The 20,170-nt window shown below is 44.3% G+C and overlaps 1 protein-coding gene across 1 annotated transcript in view; it reads right to left on the reverse strand.

Annotated features, from left to right (window-relative positions):
* The window catches only part of SLC9A3 (solute carrier family 9 member A3), a gene marked incomplete at its 3' end in the record, with an annotated part of 90,920 nt that extends 79,174 nt beyond the window's left edge, over positions 1–11,746 (reverse strand). Inside the window, exon 1 of the mRNA XM_083407641.1 lies at positions 11,725–11,746. Coding sequence (XP_083263767.1) covers positions 11,725–11,731 — 7 coding nt within the window. The 5' untranslated portion in view covers positions 11,732–11,746. The remainder of the gene's footprint in view (positions 1–11,724) is intronic.
* Positions 11,747–20,170: the final 8,424 nt, after the last annotated feature.

A 20,170-nucleotide genomic window follows, 5' to 3' on the forward strand; every position in this document is an offset into this window, starting at 1 on the left:
CTTGGGTAGATGATGACAGCTTGTCTGCATAGAACACAAAAGAAGAGTTCAGATACAGGCATTCCCTGATGGAAACGGCAAGAGAGTCAGTGTACTGTTGACAACACTGGTTGTTTGAAAGTTGTGTGTGCATTTTGGCCTTTTAAGACAGCTATCTTCAAGGGCTCATAGTTGGAATAGATCACAAATCGGAAGAAGTGTCAAAGTTCCCTCCATTCCTCAGAGCAACTTGTTAAAATAATCAACCATCTCTCTAATTCAGGGATCATAATAATTTATTCATTTCAGGAATTCAAACAAGGGTCTAGTCTTATAAGCAAGGGGGAACACCTATTTCCATACCTAGGCTGTATGTTCATATCTGTGAAGGAAGTTCTCTCACAATCATGTTACAAAAAAAGTTGGCAATCTTCTTTTCTAGCAGGGCTCCTGCACTCTGTAACAGTAGCAGAAGAGGAAAGCAAAGTTCTCAACATTAGGAGAACATCCAGCTGTTTAATTTCTGCTTGCCTTGAAGCTAATAAAGGCACAGGAGGACCTTGCCAGAAAATAAGTTGGCAGCCCTGGTTCCAGACAATAGTACAGACCTTCAGATGAGCAGCCTGAGTCCAATATACTATTTTAGACTAATGAAATTCTGTGCAACCAATTTAGAAAAGCGCCGGCCTTAATCCTAGCCATAGTTGTCAACGTTTTCCTTTTTTTTTTTAAGGGAAATTCCCTTATTCTGAATAGGATTCCTCGCAAGAAAAGGGAAAAGTTGACAGCTATTATCCTAGCCAGAAGTCGCAGTGATAAGACAGATAAAATGAATGTTGGCTTTGCATAGGCTGGAACAACCCAAAGCACAGTAAAGTGATGGAGCTTTTGTTTCAGAAACCAATAAAGAACTTGTAAAATGTTTTGTAGGAGCTGGGTACACACTGCCAATTCTCACGTGCAGCACTGGCTTACGCAGAGACCATCAATTTCAGGTGTAGAATCTGCTGATATGCTTCTGTAAATTCGTTGTTAAGGGCTGGAAGGTTGCGAACTTCTTCCTACATTAAAGTCTGACGTTCATATGAAAATTTAATGTAAGCTGGAAATGCTTGTCTGCGTAACTGTTCAGAGATTACTGTGCAGGATTTGTCTGGCGTAATACAGTAAACCCAGAATTTATGGACATTCAACTTGTGCACATTCCACTTTATGCACATGGCAAAAAAATTAAAAATATTAAAAAGTGGGCAGGAAAGGGGCAGGTTTCCAGGAAGTGTACAAATACACTTTTAGCACAGTCCAGAAACACCCCACATTGTTGGAATACTTAGGGGTTTAACATCAATATGCATTGCACACACAGAAAGGGCAGCACTGGTTTAGGAGCAAGAATGCACACAATTGCTCCCACAAGCCCCGAAAGCAATCTGAAAATGGATGTAAAAGCAAAGTAAATGGCTGCCAATTTAGAGGGGGGTTTCCTCACCAGAAACATAACAGAATCACTTCAAGTCAGCGATGGAGCACCAGACAACATTGTGGTCAGCCAAAACTAAAAAGAAATGTTATTAACAACAACAACAACAACAACAACAACAGGTTTATGCTTTCAACAAATACTGAGGGGTCCTTCATGGGCCACAGAAAAGCTTCCGAGGTGCCATAGGCTTTGTGAGAGCATGTAAGATGTACAAAATAACAGATGCAGAAAGGAGCTTCCCTAAAACCAGCCACTTCAGCTAAAATCTTTTTCAGGAAACCCATAAAAGTTACTTCCATTACTACTATCCAGCTTTTTCTTTTGTATACAGGCAGCAACCATTTCGCTCAGGGGATCCATTCCTGGCCCTTGCACACACTGGCAGACTGCATATAAGCGTGCCCTGCCCTGTTACACACCCCCCGCCCCGTTCTGCCCCCATCCTCCCTTCTTCCAGGTCCAAAAGTACCTGTGCGTCGGTGATCACGTGTCAGTTTGATGTGCCTAAAATGGTGGCCCCCTGTACTATTCCCATGTAGGAAGAGGGTCAAAGTACTGAACCATAAAGCCAGCGGAGATAAAAAGGCCAATGACAAGTTAAAAAGGTAAAGGTACCCCTGCCCTAACGGGCCAGTCTTGACAGACTCTAGGGTTGTGCGCCCATCTCACTCAAAGAGGCCGGGGGCCAGCGCTGTCCGAAGACACTTCCGGGTCACGTGGCCAGCGTGACATCGCTGCTCTGGCGAGCCAGAGCCGCACACGGAAACGCCGTTTACCTTCCCGCTAGTAAGCGGTTCCTATTTATCTACTTGCACCCGGGAGTGCTTTCGAACTGCTAGGTTGGCAGGCGCTGGGACCGAGCAACGGGAGCGCACCCCCCGCGGGGATTCGAACCGCAGACCTTTTGATCGGCAAGCCCTAGGCGCCGAGGCTTTTACCCACAGCGCCACCCGCATCCCACCCGCGTCCAATGACAAGTTAAGACACTTTAAATTAGAATCCGCAGAAATGACCGGCAGAATCAGAGACCAGGGAGAAGAGACGGTGGAGGAAGATTGGAAGAAATTTAAAGACTATCTACAGAAACACTACAAGATTAATAAATGTTAAAATAACATCAGATTGAATGTATAAGGGTACTGGAGTAAAACTTTAAAGACTAGAAGATCCAACATCTTAAGTTTTAAGTATTGAATAAGCTATATTAAAACATTCAAATTAAGAAAGGAGGTTAATTATGACAGAGGGAAGGGATTTGTTGTTTAAATGTATGAATTGGAATACAGGGAAGGGAGACTTGGGGAAGTCAGAGAAACAAGTTAATGCAAGATCAATATGAAGATAAGATTGTTTTTATTTCTGTTGTCTGTAGTATGTGATGTTTGTGTAATTTTGTATGTTTTTGGTGTATTGTTTGTTGTTTTTGTTTTGCTTTGTCGTTTTTATGTAAAACCGAATAAAATATTTATTTAAAAAAAAGACACTTTAAATTAGACCGAAGAGTTAATAATAACCAGTAAATACTTTTACTTATATTTAAATTTATACATGGCTTTCCCATCACACGGTCCTCAAAGCAATGAAAAAAATTAAAACATCATTAAAAAAATCTGACAGAGACCAAATGGGTTCAGAAACAATAGCATTTTAACAACTGTATCCCTTTTAAAAAAACAAAACCCAAGAGCTCACAGATGTTAATGGAGCAGACCTCTCTTTACCTATACTTTTTTTGAAGTGCGCATGAATTAACCGTCCTAATAGTGTGTGTGTGTGTGTGGAGAGCTATGGATTCTTTCTAATTTTTGGATCTATGAATGAACTCAAACTTAGTATATATTTGGTGAGACGGGGCCTTGAGCGCGGTGGCTCCACAGAGCTCTTCCCCAGGTGTCTGCTCACCACCCTCTTGGTCATGAGGAAGTGAGAGGGCTCGCCTTTCTCTCCCTTGAAGAGTACATAGAGTCAAAGCAGGAAGTTGGGACAATGACACTCTTCCCCACTTTCCCTTTCATCTCTATGGTTTCTCGAAGCTCAGTTAAATACCCAAATGCACCCACAAGCCTGAAAAGGTTGGCAATGCCTGATTACAAGTTCTGCTATATGTCACACTCCGTTCTCTTGCGTTTTCCTGATTTTAATCCAAAGCAGTTGAGGAGGCTATGTTCTTGACATGAGGACGGCAGTAGGCTGATTAACCCTTTCACCTCTGATCTTTTGTTGTTGTTCAAAATCTCCCCGCCCCCCATGTCTGGGTGGGTTTTAAGCAGAAAAAAACAGCAGGAGAGTTATGCAACCCCCCCTCCAGACGTACTCATCAGACTGCTGATCAAGGCTGCAGGCTCTGCAAATGCTTAAAAAAAAAAAAGCAAGGAGGAAAAAAACACGTGGATCAGATATGTAGTTCAGGCCTCTCTCTATTTAAGTCTCTGCACATTTGACCTTTGTTCTATATGTTTAGATAGTTATTGGTAGCAATTACATAGTCCTGAATAGCAGTGATAAAACTTTCCAACTAGTTTATGTGGTTAGAAGTTGAGCCTCTTATAACACCTTTCGGATGACATCACATCTATATTTCCTCTCTAAAGAGCTCCTTACCATTTCTGCACTCACAACTTGCCGTGTCTCTTCTGTTTCATTGATGCTGAAGAAGGGCAGAGAAAGTGACTCATGTCTGAGGCTGTGAGGAGTAAAGACTTGATCTGCCTTGACTACTGCCTGGAGAACGTGGTGATCAGATATTCTAAACAGTTCCACAGTTCTGGTACCTGGTTTTTCAGAGTGCAAAAATCCTCAGACGCTATTCCATAGATACAGATACCCATCCTGGATATAGAGAGATGGGACTATCTTTAGACAGTTTGAAAACTGCAGCCGGTGCAGAACTCAGTTGCTCGCCCTGGAGACACGGTCTGAGCACATAACACCAATCCTAATTCAATTGCTCTGCTACAAATTAGCTTCCAGACTCAGCTCAAAATGTTGGTTTTTACCTATGCAGGCTTATAGCAGCTCAGGACCCCACGACCTCAAGAACTGCTTTCCTCCATATGAAACAGACCCAGACCTTGCAACCAAGCATGTCATTTGTGTGCGCCTTTCCAAAGTCAAACCATGCTCAAGGTGTGTATGCAAAAAGCTACATAACTACAAACATCCCAAAAGTAGGCATAAACAATAAAAATATCAAAAAGTACACAACCAAATCACAACAATTTCCACATAAATCATAAGAAGGTCTAAAATAAAGATACAGAAAATGAATGTCATTAACAGCAGTGAACCCACCTAAACAATACGCCAGCCCAATCCTCACCGGAGCTCTTGCTCCATGTGTCCTCTCCAGCAACACAAGAATGAGCCTTTTCAGTGGTGGCTTCCCACCCAGGCAGCCCTGCAGCTCTGCAGTATTACCAAGTTGTATGGCTTGCGCAGGATTGCAAAACAGCAGGCCTGTTACACCAAAACGGTCCCCCAGCAATGTGCCCGTTGTTTTTTTAAAAAAAGAAAAACTGTAGTAAAGTCAGCCCCAGACCACCTAGCACAAAGTTGTGCTTTTGTGTGGAATAGAGTCTTCTGTACAATGGTCTTCACACTTTTGTCTTTGGCTTTGTCCACCAAAGGGACGCGGGTGGCGCTGTGGGTTAAACCACAGAGCCTAGGACTTGCCGATCAGAAGGTCAGCGGTTCGAATCCCCGCGACGGGGTGAGCGCCTGTTGCTTGGTCCCTGCTCCTGCCAACCTAGCAGTTCAAAAGCATGTCAAAGTGCAAGTAGATAAATAGGTACCGCTCCGGCGGGAAGGTAAACGGCGTTTCAATGCGCTGCTCTGGTTCGCCAGAAGCGGCTTAGTCCTGCTGGCCACATGACCCGGAAGCTGTACGCTGGCTCCCTCGGCCAATAAAGCGAGATGAGCGCTGCAACCCCAGAGTCGGTCACGACTGGACCTAATGGTCAGGGGTCCCTTTAGCTTTTTTTGTCCACCAGGGGGAGGCCATGAGGAAGTAGCCTGAAAAAGGCCAGAAACTGAGACCCAAGGAATGGCTCAAGCATCGCTGTGCTCAGTCACTCCCTCTTCACAGGCCTAAGCATGTGTGGGATCCATGCCTGGGCACGTGAGCACGAGGCCAATCCAATAATGGTCTTACTCACCAGAGCCTTGTATCTCAAGATTTATTCCCTGATAGTTGTGCGATGTACTCCGCTCCAGAGTTCATGGTTTAGAGGAGCACTTGCAGAGTGTTTATACTCAAAACTTAGTGGCAGCTTTTTGTCTTGGACGCATTTCTAGGAAAATATTTTAAACTATTTGCAGACCCTCCAAGTGTCCCTATTTTCCAGGGATTTAGAGAAGCCGTCCTAGTTTCTGATTTGATCCCAGAATGTCCTGCTTTTCCTTAGGGTGTCCCTATTATCATTGGAGAAATGTTGGGGGGGGGTATGCAATTATCCAACCTTTGAGCTGTCTAAAGGCAAGCCTGTATAGGGAAGTTTTTTTTAATGTTCAATGTTTTATTTTCTTTTTCCATTCAGCCTCTTAACCGAGGATGTGAGCATTCTGCACTTGAAAGAAATCTTGCATCCTAGTAGCCCAAATTCTATGACTCTTCTGCCAGTGTTAGGATTGCTCTGGAAATCTCTGCTAGATATTTACAGGTATCAGGTTACACACCTCAGATTCTTTAAAACCCCCCACAAAAGCCAGCTGCTAAAACCCAGATCCGTCAACACATGGATTTCTAGCTATGCAGAGAGCAGAAATAAAGAAAAACATGGTAACCTATATGTTAGCAAAACTGGAGATTAATTTTCAGTGGTGTCCAAATAATTAAGATTGATCCATGGCTCCTACATTATCCTGCTTTATTTTATTTTATTTTTCATTTCCCTCACCCATTTGTTTACCACCTAGCCTGCTGAAGAATTGAGGAGAATTCAAATGCTTATAAACTATTTTGTACCAGTTGGTTTCCAAAATGTGGATTTGTGTATTTTTCATAAGGGTTGACCTTTGTTTCTTGTTTGCTTGACTTGAAAAATACATAATTTAGCCACACAATAGGGCTAAGTTTCAATTCAAACTGGTATGGAAATGTTAGGACCTGATCTTAAGTTTCGAGAAAAAAGACACCCAAACTGATAGATTCCACCATCCCTATCCGGAATCTGGGTTTTGGAGTTTTTCCGACGGGGCAATAGGCTTCTTGCAATCCTCAGTTGAACTTTCGTTCAACATTCAGCACCTGCTGCCACCTAGTGGACAGATGTAACAGTGCTTGCGGGGGATCCTTTATTTGAGTTGCGCGGTTGTCACAGACATTATCTGCCACGTGCAACTGCTAATGGCAAACACGCTGTCATCTTCTGCTGCCAAGCTTTGTCGCCTTCTCCTCCCTGCGCACAATAAATGCCAGCAAGGAACTAAGGAATTCTGGGGCTTTTAAAAATAGTTACAGTTTTGGCAGAGCATGGAAATGCAAAAGGCATGGAAACAGAGGCTCCTCATAACCTTCCCTCCCCCCTTCCCTGCCGCCAGTTCCTGCACACACTATATTTATTTTTTAACACAGGTGCTTCATACAAGAGGCATGCTGGGCAAAAAAGTTGCCCCCCCAAAAAAAATCACTTCAGGATATTTAATGGGAATTGAGTCATAAGTATGTAATGAAATAAATAAATAAAGTCAGAAAGCCAGATTCTGTAATAAAAGTAATTGGTGCCAGTGCCATTTATGAACAAAATTAATTAGTAATTAATCATTGGAGAGAGAGGTTTGGAAGAGAGATCTTTCACTCTTTCACATTGTTCCAAGCACATTAAAAGTTGGTTACATGTGCAACTGCCCTCACCCACCATTAAACAAATGTTCTCCATGAAATTACTTAGGCTAGAATAAATCACAGACAATTAGCTTTGCAAATAAATGAATGTTTTACTCACAGAGCTTCCAGAAGTTACAGCAAAAAAGTATCCATCCGCTGACAGTAAAACAAAGATAAAAAAGGTTCCATACAACTTAAAAAGAAAAATAAATTGGCTTCCCTACATAAGGTAAAGGTAAAGGTACCCCTGCCTGTTCGGGCCAGTCTTGCCAGACTCTAGGGTTGTGCGCCCATCTCACTCAAGAGGCCGGGAGCCAGCGCTGTCCGCAGACACTTCCAGGTCACGTGGCCAGCATGACAAGCTGCATCTGGCGAGCCAGCGCAGCACACGGAAACACCGTTTACCTTCCCGCTGGTAAGCGGTCCCTATTTATCTACTTGCACCCGGGGGTGCTTTTGAACTGCTAGGTTGGCAGGCACTTGGACCGAACGACGGGAGCGCACCCCACCGCGGGGATTCAAACTGCCGACCCTCCGATCGGCAGGTCCTAGGCACTGAGGTTTTACCCACAGCGCCACCCGTGTCCCTTCCCTACATAAAGGATCACACAATCTTTGGGTTAGCAAAATGCAGGCTGTAAAATCTCCATTTAGAGAGATTCAGTTCACTTCCAGCGAGCCATGACCACATGGCTTCCTGCTTGTTCCAGGAAGCACACAGAGAGAAGAAAAATGGGGGGGGGGGGGATAGAAGTGGCTGCAGGGAATCTGCCAGGCCACATACACTCTGGTAACTTGAGCCACCTTTCATGCACACAAGTGTGATCCAGTAACTGTATATCATTTGAACCGCCGACCTTATGACCGGCAAGCCCTAGGCTCAGTGGTTTAACCCACAGCGCCACCTGCGTCCCTTTATTGTACATTAGGAAGGGTGAAATTAAATGTTCCCCTTTTTAGTGGTGCCATGCACTTAATGTAATGTGTTCAGTTGGCTTCCATTGAGTAACATGGCTTTTCCCAACTAAGACTGACCAAAACATGGTCTCACAAGCTTCAATGGTGTCAAAGGAGTTTGCACTCACAACACATTCAGGCAGCCATGATCCTCTGACATGCATTAAGGTGCTGGTGCCTCCTCCCCAGCACCATTTGGGCAACAAGCCAATTCTCTCAGCTGATAGTTCTCTCAAAAAAAAAAGCATCTTCCAGAAAATTCAGTGCCATTTGTTCCCCATTTCGCCTTCTCTGCCTGGAGACAGTGACGTTCTAGTGCGCCAAGTGAGCTGGGGTGCTGCCTTGCATATTTTCAGGAAGCTCTAAAATGACCCCACTTCTTTTCAATGGATCCGAGTCTGGCTTAATTTGAAATAAAACCACCCCATGTCCCTTTTGCCCTTCCATTTTGAGTTCTAGGTTGCAAATAGCAGCAAAAGGGCATGGAAGAGGTAAGCATTTTGCTTTTCGTTGTGAAAATGTTTGTTACAAAACACAAGAGAACATTCAGCAACACAGACCTCCTAACTTTTTGCAATGTTTTCTGCCGTCTCCCCATGGTTTTCTTCCCACATTGCATCAGAGAACATGCCCCCACCATGGCATGTTTCAGCGAAATGGAATGCCCTGACGCGGGGGAGAGTTCATCAGGAAATATGCATCTGTCTGTGAAGAATTTGATGCATTCAGAAATAACTATTGTCACAGATTAAAAGACTCAAGGATTACTTGTTTAACACATTGGTTTGGTAACCTGAGAAAAGGGAGGTGCTGGAATGGCATTCCTCCCTTATGAGGTGGCGGGTGGCGGTGGGGGGGACACCTGAAAATGACTTGAGCTTATACCCCCCCCCAAAAAAAATCCTAAAAATAGAGAGAGAGTAAAAACAACCTCTGAAAAACACCTGGAATTGCCTGAATATGCACAAAACAAGCAAATTTGAAAATAAGATGTACCTTTAAACAAATGCAACATCCAATATATATATTGAGCATAAGAATAAAATTGTCAGTTCATGTAGCTCTTATATGGAAACTCTGGACAAGTTAGTTTCCATTGGATTTCTTCAGTCCTGTGCTCTCAATGAGATTACTTAATGTCCACAAAAGGATTGAACAGCTACTGTTTGAAAATATGTTTTCTTAAACCGAGGCGCACTTTCCCTAATGAGGCCTCTTGCTGCCCTTCCAAAGTTCGGCTTCCATTCTTAGACTGAGGTAAAGTTCGCAAACCGGGACACTACTCTGGTTTTGCGGAGTTCATAAACTAAATTGTTTGTAAACAGGGCTGTTCTTAAACTGAGGTACCACTGTAGTTAAATCTATTAAAAATCTGCATCGCAAAGTACGTTTGGTCAGATTATTCCATTTTATCCCATCACACATTGGGGCATTCAGAACATGGAACTGGGAAGCAAAACAGAAATGCTGTGCTCTGTGAAACAATGCTTTCCTCCAGCTGCAAACATCAAAACAGTATTTATTTTACATGAAAGAAAAGAAAATATGTCAAAAAGGGACCAAGACATGCATTTCAGACAAGACTGCCTTCACTATAAAACTCCTCAGATTACGTACGAAATTATTCTCAAATTGAACGGGATACATTTAGGTGGTACACCTGGAAAGGAAAAGATCCTGCAGCAGGCAGAACCAGAGGCATTTTCATCTCCAAAACAGAGCCACCCAAAAACATTGTGCTAACTATGGAATATTCAGGAGACAGGAAACATAAGTTACCTGATAATGACTTGAGTTTATACCAAAAAAGCGCCTTAAAATATATACTAGAGTAAACATAATATATACTACTAAACATATATATACTATATTAGTATATATTGATTTATACTACTAAAGTAAACAATGTATACTACTAGAGTAAACCTAAGTGCTAGAGTTTTTCATGGAAGAACATGCAGTCCCAGGATCTCCCTTGTGCAACCTGAAGGGGTACAACCCAAACCAGTGGCGTAGCGTGGGTTGTCAGCACCCGGGGCAAGGCAAGTAATTTGCGCCCCCTAAGCCTAACCCCCAGATGTTGCGCCCAGTGCGGCTGGCTCGCCCTGCACCCCCCACACTACGCCACTGACCCAAACACAGGTTTATGCCCACAGTAAGACCTAGGCCTTAGATGTTTCCTCATTTAAAGCCAGAGCTGATTTAGTTCTCCAGACCACAAATCCTGAGGGGCGGGTTGTAGGCATACGGTTGTGCCTGAAGATTTTGCCCTTGGATGACGAAGAGAGAGCTGTGGGTGGATGCATGGACAAGTCCCACTGTGGGAAGCAGGGAAGCTCCTGCACCACCGAAAGGGCACTGCTGATGATCCTGGTGCTGCGGTTGCTATCACTATGGCCTGCTCAACATTGTTTGCTATGCCTGGCTCCTTATCTTTGCTGCTAAATGAAGTCTAAATAAATAAATAGTGTTCATATATGCATTTGGGAAATGGAAAACACGCTTCTTTCAGCTTTCATCTCATGTTCCAACATGCACATGTATTTTTTTTTAAGAAAAAGACATTTATATACTGTACCTCTTTCCTACAAGTTTAAAGCAGCTTACAGTGAACAGGAAATATCCCCTCCAGCCCTGTGATTTCCAGAGCTGCAAATTCGGGGTTTGCAGAAGAGGACTGCCAAAATGATCAAACTAGTTTGTTCAGTAAATAGCTGTTTTATTTTTAATTATTTTCTTCTTTTTATCCTGTGTTTTATTTTGTGGACCGCCCTGAGATCTTATGATAAAGGTTACTATATAATCTAATACATAAGAATAATAAATAATAGCCCTGGCCAGTCTGTTCAACATCTTCTTTTGTAATGCAGTCTAAGGCAGTATGTTGTAGACAGTGTTATTTTTCTAGAAAAAGAGGGGCTGGAACTCATCATGAACGCCCCCCTCGTTCTCTTATAATGACAATGGTGCCTACCTGAGAGGTGCCAGAACTGAGTTCCAGCAAGTTCCGGCTGAAAAAAGAGCCCTGGATAGAGACATTTTGTTTGACATAAGAGGGCATGATTTCCTTCCCCTCCCATTCTCACTGGAGGGGATTTGAAGTAAGTATGGGGGGCAGGTGTAAGTGGGCAGTACTGGAACTTAGTCTGAAAGAGAAACAGACCCCCCCCCCCCCGTGAGAATCAAATGCTATGGCATTGGCAGTTCCCCATGAATTCCAGTGGGGAGCCATATCTGTTGGAGTTGAGTTGATGCTACAAACCGCCATCTTATGCTGAACCCGTATATATGTGCAAATAATCCTTATATCAGCAAAACACTGCAAGCCTCCAGTGGCCTCACTGAAAGGAAACCAACTCAGCGTACATACTGTTACCCAGTGAAACTTCTCATTGCTCAGAGATTGGGGTAACAATACTGTAGTAATGCCATTTGAAACAGACAAATGACCCCCAATGAGTGCCAAAGCACCATTACTTACCAATCATAGCTGAGAAAGCCACCAGGATCCAGAAAGTAACAAGGAAAGGCACATGAACGTGGAGCCAATCAAAGGTGACTATCTGGAAGCCGCCACTCTGGTTAGTTGCCTTGATGGTTTCATTTGCAGTTCCGAGACCATCTCTTTCACTAAGCCCTTCTGAATGGCACATCAACAATATTAGCAAAATGGGGAAAGGCAAAACGAATGCCCTTTTCTTCATGATCAAAGAACTGCTATCTAAAAATTGCCTCCTTGCGCACAATGTGCTTTTTATCCCTTTTAGTATTGCTGAGCTTAGAGGTCAAAGTGGGCTTCCCACTTTTGCTTGTATTTTCTTGGATGCCCAGTTGAGAACTCCTAGCTGTCAGGAACCATGTCAATAACAGGTTCTTCCTCTCAAATTCTGCTGCCTGCTCTCCAGCCAGTGGGGGGCACTATCCCTCCAACCGTTTATTCCTGAGGAGCCAAGCAGCACTTTGGCAGGTGCAGCCCTGGGCGCAAGGATCTTACTAACTCTAGGAGAACCTCTAAACCTCTTTCGTGCCTTTGGAAGAAGGAGTGCTTTTTATGGTGTTTAATTGGAAGGAGGGGTCAGATAAACCTCTAGGCAGGTTTATGATGACTGCTTTCCCCCTCAGTTCTGATTTGTAAATAAGTGCAAAAGATTAATGGCATCTCTTCTTAATAATTATAGAGAGGTGGGTGTATAAGGTTCTTTTGGAGAAAGTGCATAGCCCAGGACTTCGCTCTCGCTTGAACAAAGTGCATCCTCAAGGGAGATTAACATGCAGCAACAAGCCATTCAGGTAAAAAGCAAACTCTGCAGGTAGTAGCCTTCAGGACAGGTAGTCAGCCAAAGGACACCTGACAACTGTACCAATTAACATTAAAAAACTTTCCGTAAGTAGAGAAAAATTGAATGAATACAGCCGATGGTCAGTTAAGTGGTGAGCCAACCAACATCACTTTGGATCTACAACCTCTAAGGCAGGGTGGTACAACTTTTAATATCAGGTGGGCCATGGGTTCCACACTGCCTTGTCATGTGGGGGGGGGAGACCAATATTTGATGTCCCCCCACCAGCCCTGGAGCTGCCTTCCCAAAGCTAAGTGAGGTGCTGGGCTTTGGGAAGGAGGCATGAGGCTATGGCAGGCTCTCAGCTTTGGGAAGGCGCTGGAGGATTCTAGGACCCTGTCAGAGGCCTCATGTCTCCTTCCCAAAGCCCAGCGCCTTGCTTACCTCGCTTTGGGAAGGCAGCACAAAGGCTGCTGGAGGGGGCATCAGATGTTGCTGAGGGCCTCTAAAAAAGGTCTCAAGCGCAGCATGCGGCTCTCGTGCTGTGCATTGGACCGCCCTGGTCTAAGGTACAGTAGTTCCCAGAAATAGCAATTCAAGTTTAGAAAAGCAATGTCCATCAGCTGAGCTAAGGAAGGATTAATTAGATCTGGATTAGCAATGGAGAATCTATTTTACAAACCAAGATCAAAGGAACCTAGTCTGTTTAATTTAAAAAGTGAAGACAGGAAGACCTTTTCCTGTGGAAGAATTGCTACCCGTGCAACTTATTTGGAATGGTTCGCCTCCCACCAGTAGTTGAAGCAAGACAGACTGGGACAAGGGGAGAGTCTTCTCCATGGCTCCTTGGCTCCGGACCTTCTTGCTCCCTTTCTGTTGATGTTTCATAGGCTGGTGAAAACTTTATCTTTCATAAGGCTTTTGGCCTATCACATTTAAAGTATGCCTGTTTCTGAAGATTTCCCAATTCTGCAACAGAAAGGGAGAAAAGCGTTTCTCTACCCTCTTTCTCCAAGCTGTGCATAATTTCATAGGCTTTTATCATATCACCTGTCACTTGCCTTTTCTCTAAACAAAAAAGACCCAAACACCACAATCTCTCAATCGGGGGGGGGGGGGTTGCCCCATCCCCTTGATCCTTTTCTGAATCTTTTCCAACTCTACAATATCCTTTCTGAGGTGAGAAAACCAGAAGTGTATACAGTATTCCAAATGCGGTTGGATGCACATGGTGTATCTTGATTTCAGTAAGGCTTTTGACAAAGTCCCCAATGATATTCTTCTGAAGAAGCCAGTAAAACTGAACCCAAAGAATATTCGCCAACGGTTCCTTATCATCCAGGAAGAAAGGGAAGAGTGGGGTGCCACAGTGTTTTGTCCTGGGCCCAAGGTTGTAAAAAGGATCTAGGGGTCTTAGTAGACAACAAACTTAACTTGAGTCAACACTGTGATGCAAAGGCAAAAAAAAGCAAATGTTATTCTAGGCTGCATCAACAGAAGTATATAGTGTTCCAACCAAGGGATGTAATAGTCCTGCTTTGATCAGATCCCACCTGGAATCCTGTGTCGTTCTGGGTACTACAATTTAAGACGAATATAGACAGGATGTAAGGTGTGCACAGGTGGGCCATCAAAATGGTCAAGGGACTGGAAATCAAGCTTTATGAGGAAAAGTTGAGGGAATTGTATGAGAAGAGACATGATAGCCATCTTCAAATATCTCAAAGGCTGTCACAAGGAAGATGGAGCAAGCTTGTTTTCTTCTGCTCTGGAGGGTAGGACCCAAACCAATGGATCCAAGTTACAATGAAGAAGATTCCAACCAAACATCAGGAAAACTTTCTGACAGTAAGAGTTGTTTCACAGTGGAACAGAATCCCACAAGAGGCGGTGGACTCTCCTTCCTTGGAAGTTTTTAAGCAGGGATTGGATGGCCATTTGTCATGTATGATCTAGTTGAGATCCCTGCCTTGGACGGGCCTTGACTAGATGAGCCCCAGAGTCCCTTTCAACTCTACAGCTCCATGATTCTATATTAAAAAGCACAGGTGCAAATACGGATCCGTGGAGGCTCTCACTTTCTACACCTCTCCATTCAGAGAATTGTCCATTTATCCTTACTCTTTGCATCCTGATATTTAACCAATTCCTGATCCATGGTTACTAAGCTTACTCAGGAATGTTCATTACAAAGTCGACCCACAGAGATGGGTGAAGGTTGAACTCTCCATGCATTATTATTTTATTACTTATTAATTAACACATGAGCTGATGCGCAGAGCGTTTGATCCTGCTAGGACACACTCCTGCAGGCCAACGTTGTCATGGTGATTAACAGGTAGGCTGTCCTGCTCAACTTTCAAAATCAGCCCATGAGGGTGTGGGAGATAAAAATCTGGCCCACTGGGCCAAAACCGTTCCCCACCCCGGTTTTAATGTGTCACATGTGAAAGGACTCTGAGCCAGGAAGGTATCTGAACTCTTTCACAAAGACGTTTCACTAGGACATTTATTCTGATAACAGGTATTGTACTTTGGAACCATGTACTCTGCATTTATTTGAAGCATGATAGATGATTTTAAAACAACATTAAGTTGCATAAAAATCAATGATGGTGTGTCTAACCTAATCGAAAACTTAAGTACACAATAAAAGGCTGACGGAGGCAAAGGAAAAGCCATATTCCCAGTCAATTCTCTTCAACAAAATGACAGTTTATGAATCCATGAAAGGTGAGGTACTGTTTGCAAAGACATGAGCACAAAATGTGGGTTATGTATCAACCTGAGTCAAAAACAAGTAATACCTTATCCTGAAGCTACAACTCAGCTTTGTGACTTTTGTTGCTAAATGGCAATGGCTTCCAATGGGGTGAGCTCCTGTTGTTCGATCCCTGTTCCTGCCCACCTAGCAGTTCGAAAGCACATCAAAGTGCAAGTAGATAAATAGGTACCACTTTGGTGGGAAGGTAAATGGTGTTTCCATGCGCTGCTCTGGTTCGCCAGAAGCTGCTTAGTCATGCTGGCCACATGACCCGGAAGCTGTACGCCGGCTCCCTTGGCCAATAAAGCGAGGTGAGCGCTGCAACCCCAGAGTCGGCCACGACTGGCCCTAACGGTCAGGGGTCCCTTTATAGATATGTTGGACCAAACGTTACAGAGGAAAAGGAGGAAAATTAGACTAGAGAGGTCAGGTGAGAAAGTGAGCAGGGTTCCTGCACTTTTAATAGTTGTGTAGAAGAGGAAACTTCCATAGGAATAGAATACATAACCAGCTGCACCTAGCCACCCCAAACTAGACATGAAGTTGGCACTTTTTGTGGCACCTGCATGTACACTGTGTCTACTTCCAGCACGGTGGACGACAGCCCCTTTTGCCATCCTCTGTTCCTACAGTGATATGTAGGGTGACCAGTTGAAACATCACGTTTTTGGCATCACATTGTAAAAGATTCAGATCCCTTTTTATACCCAAATGCCCTTTCATTACTTTCCCTCTTGCTCTTAGGTGCCACAGGATTTTGTGATGTCTTTGATTTGTCTGTATTTAATTAATGCAGAAATCTGAATTGATTAATGGCATTATAATTAAAACGATGAAAACTAATTAAATTAAAACTAATTAAAACGATGGAACCTAAACTAAAGAAGCCAAGATGTGTTGAATTGAAATATGGGGATCATTTGGAAGATTTTTTAAAAATAAAATAAAAGACATTAGACTCAACCAAAAACTTGGTGAAAGAATCCATTTGCTAGAAACTGCAGAATCTGTGAGATAAGTGCAGCATTTTAATGCAAATTTCCCACATAGTTGTAGTAGATAAAAGCTTGCAGGGGTCCCATCTAAATCAGCAGCATACCATGGAGTCTTGGCTCTTCCTTCCTTGTCTACTGAGGAGAAGACTTCAGGTCATCTAAGGTTATCAAAAATAACAAAAGCATTGTAGGCCTCCATGATATTACATAACACAGTGAAGTGAGTTTGGAAGAGAACCCAGGGCCCAGAATTATGAAAAGCCTCCAGAGGCCCTAGAGGAGTTATTGGGGGGAAATTATACAAAATAGTTAAAGGATTATGATTTCATTGGACTATTTTTGTGGTGTAAGAACATGCCAGCTATTGAATTACACAATGACTCTTCATCAAGAGAGCCCGCAAGTGGCTGGCATTCTCTTACACCAACAGATGTGGCTTAATGAAAACAATACTTCAATAATTTGTATCTCTTATGTCCCTGGGACAAACATTACAACAACCGTCTGTTTGAAAAAGAAGTATTTGATCAGAGTGCCAAACTGTATGGCAGAAACAAGATATCCTTTTTTTCTCCTGTTTTTTTTATAAATATAAGCCTTTATCATTAGCAGATGAAGGCTTAGGGTTATTGGCGTCAACCAAACACCTGCCGGGGCGGTACTATTTAAAAACAACAGCACCCTTTTCTTCTCTGTGCTGTTCTGCTCCAATCACAGCTTCAAGGCCATTCTATTCTAGAGCTGGTCTGTCAAAGTTCTCATTCTCCTGTTTATGTCCAATGTCAGCCCCCCAGAACGGGTTGAGAAATTAATGTTACGAAGGGGCTCTAGATGGGAAAGAATCCAGGGCTCCTGAGCCTTGTATAGTTTCACAGAAGAGGACATTTCAGGCGTAGCTGGCATGAGAAGATATATAAGAAGAAGCAAACTCAGAAAGTGTGACGTTTCCCTGTGCAGAGTTGTTATTCCTATTCTTATTCTAAGCCCTATTTTGGATTAGAGGCTTCTGTACATGACAGTGTGTGGTGGTCTGTATGTTCTCACCCGTGGAACAGGTGCTTGGGCCTGGTGTGTGTGTGTGTTGAGTGTAGAAAGTCTAAGGAAAACTGCCCCAGGAAGAAGAGATTGAGTCACTTTGGGGGCCACCAACTGAGGCAGAACTGGCAATCTCATTTGGACAGAGATACCATTTCAGATTCCAACAGGTGAAGGGGGGAAAAAAATGGGGTGAGGAGGCAGCTGCTCTGCCACCACCTCCATCCTTACTTGGGCTGCTTCTCTGGTGGTTTGGAAGCAGTGGGGCAGGCGAGGTGACTGCAGGGACACCCCCTTTTGCATTTCTGCTGCCTGAGGCAGCTGCTTCACCCTACCTCATGGTTGGGCCAGCTCTGGGAGGTAGACGCAAGAAGATTTGGAACAGCCCATAACTCCACTCTTAGATACCTTGAAAGTTCAATGGTAGAAAAGTAGCACATTTGTTGTGATCATTCACTTTTTCTGTTGCATAAGTTCTATTGGGATGTTATTGCAGGAAAAACAGCCCAGCCCCCTAGTTTCGGAAGCAACAAGAATGTGACCAGTATAAAGCATATGTTGTGAAATGGTCGGGATATAGATACTCCTGAGAGAACACAAGCACTGAACATTGTGGGGTGGGAGAGATAGTTGACCCCCTTCCTCCTTAAATGACCCCCTTGACCATGCTTCTAATAACTAGGAATTAAATAAATTCCTTCAATCCTTCAGTCCAGGGCAACTGGATAGCTCAGTCAGTAGAGCATGAAAATCTTAATCTCAGGGTCATGTGCTTTAGCCCCACATTGGGCAAAAAGATTCCTGCATTGCCGGGGGACTAGATGATCCCAGCGGTCCCTTGCAACTTTACAATTCTATGGTTTTGTGTATGAGCTCTTGCAAAATATCACAGTCTGGTAGTTACACACACAACCTGCCTTCTGTGTTTCTTCAAGGTAGTTTGAATTGCAAAGGAAGTACCGGAAGATGAAGCGTACTCAAAAAATTGTTTTAGAACTTCCTAATTCAAATACTGTTAGAAACTAAAGCCCATCATTAGAGAAATTGAATGGGACGCGGGTGGCGCTGTGGGTTAAAGCCTCAGTGCCTAGGGCTTGCCGATCGAAAGGTCGGTGGTTCGAATCCCTGCGGCGGGGTGCGCTCCCGCTGTTCGGTCCCAGCGCCTGCCAACCTAGCAGTTCGAAAGCACTCCCGGGTGCAAGTAGATAAATAGGGACCGCTTACTAGCGGGAAGGTAAACGGCGTTTCCGTGTGCGGCTCTGGCTCGCCAGAGCAGCAATGTCACGCTGGCCACGTGACCCGGAAGTGTCTTCGGACAGCGCTGGCCCTTGGCCTCTTTGAGTGAGATGGGCGCACAACCCTAGAGTCTGGCAAGACTGGCCCGTATGGGCAGGGGTACCTTTACCTTTACCTTTTAATTCAAATACTGTTAGAAACTAAAGCCCATCATTAGAGAAATTGAATGAACTGCAGATATTGAACAACACCTGAGCTCCAGGCTGGGAACAGAAGAACTCGTAAACCCCAATTTACAGGAAGGAGGGAGGAGCGGGAAATCACATTCCCTTTTCCAACCACGTACCGTATATTAGTTCTCACAGCGTCTGGGAGCAATTTGGTGTTTATCATTCACTATGTTCCTGGGTGGAAGCTATTTTTAGACCCCCTTAATCCTTCTGTCTTGTCCACCCTTGCCCCCTCCTCTGTTGTGAGTGATAACTTTGCTTCCAGGAACCCTGCGGGGCATGTTTCCAAATCTCAAATGTTTTAACATCTTTAGTGCCCCCCCCCCCCCGAAATTCAAGGCAGGTTATTTTTAGCCATTTATCTTTTTTGGACCACATTTTAGCTTGCTTAATGATTCTCAATTCCTGTCTCTCGATTTTCCTTCCTAACACAGCCATACCTTTACCTCTCACTGCTCAAATGTCAGTGCGGTTAAGTTCTGTTAAGCATTGTGTTATAGTGGTGTGTTTTTTAGTCTGTCTTCTGAGCAGTGGCGTAGCGTGGAGGGCTGGTGGGAACGTGGCCTTAGGCACATTTTGATGATGGGGCGCAACCAGGTGCCCCCACAACAGGCTCCCTCCTCAAGCTTGGAGCTGCATGGTGTTATGTACTGAGTTGAATAGGATCCAAAAGGCAGCAGTCTGATTGGTCCACAGGAGCCACCCAATCCAGCTCCGGGTGGAAGTGAATCTGCAACCTGATTGGCCTACAGGTGAGTCCCGGAATTAGCCAATCACGTGGGGCCCATTGTGTAAATAATGTACAGTGGTACCTCAGGTTAAGTACTTAATTTGTTCCGGAGGTCTGTACTTAACCTGAAACTGTTCTTAACCTGAAGCACCACTTTAGCTAATGGGGCCTCCTGCTGCCGCCGTGCCACTGGAGCACGATTTCTGTTCTCATCCTGAAGCAAAGTTCTTAACCTGAAGCACGATTTCTGGGTTAGCGGAGTCTGTAACCTGAGGTACCACTGTATATAAAGCAGACATTCTGGGGGAACTTCTTTCCTCCTCACCACTATGAGCTGAAGAAAGAGCACGAAATCCACTCTCGACTCCGAGTATATTTCACATACCCGGGCTGGACCTTCAAGGGAGTGACAGCAGTGCCTCCTTCTCCTTATGGCCACTGAAGGGACAGCCGTGTGCCCCCTTCCCCTGGGCCATCAAGGGGGGAGGAAGAGTGCGTGACCCAGGGGGTGGAAGCAGTGGGGAGGCTGCAGCAGCTTTGCTACCCTTCTCTTCCACAGGGCTCCAGCGCATGAGTGTGCCCCCTGCGCCGCTTTGCAAGGCTGGGATTGGACAGTCCCACCCCAGCCTTGCAATTCCACACAGGGCTGCCGGGGTG

The sequence above is a fragment of the Podarcis tiliguerta genome (genome assembly GCF_965153285.1).
Source record: "Podarcis tiliguerta genome assembly, chromosome: 13".
NCBI classification, from domain to species: Eukaryota; Metazoa; Chordata; class Lepidosauria; order Squamata; family Lacertidae; genus Podarcis; species Podarcis tiliguerta.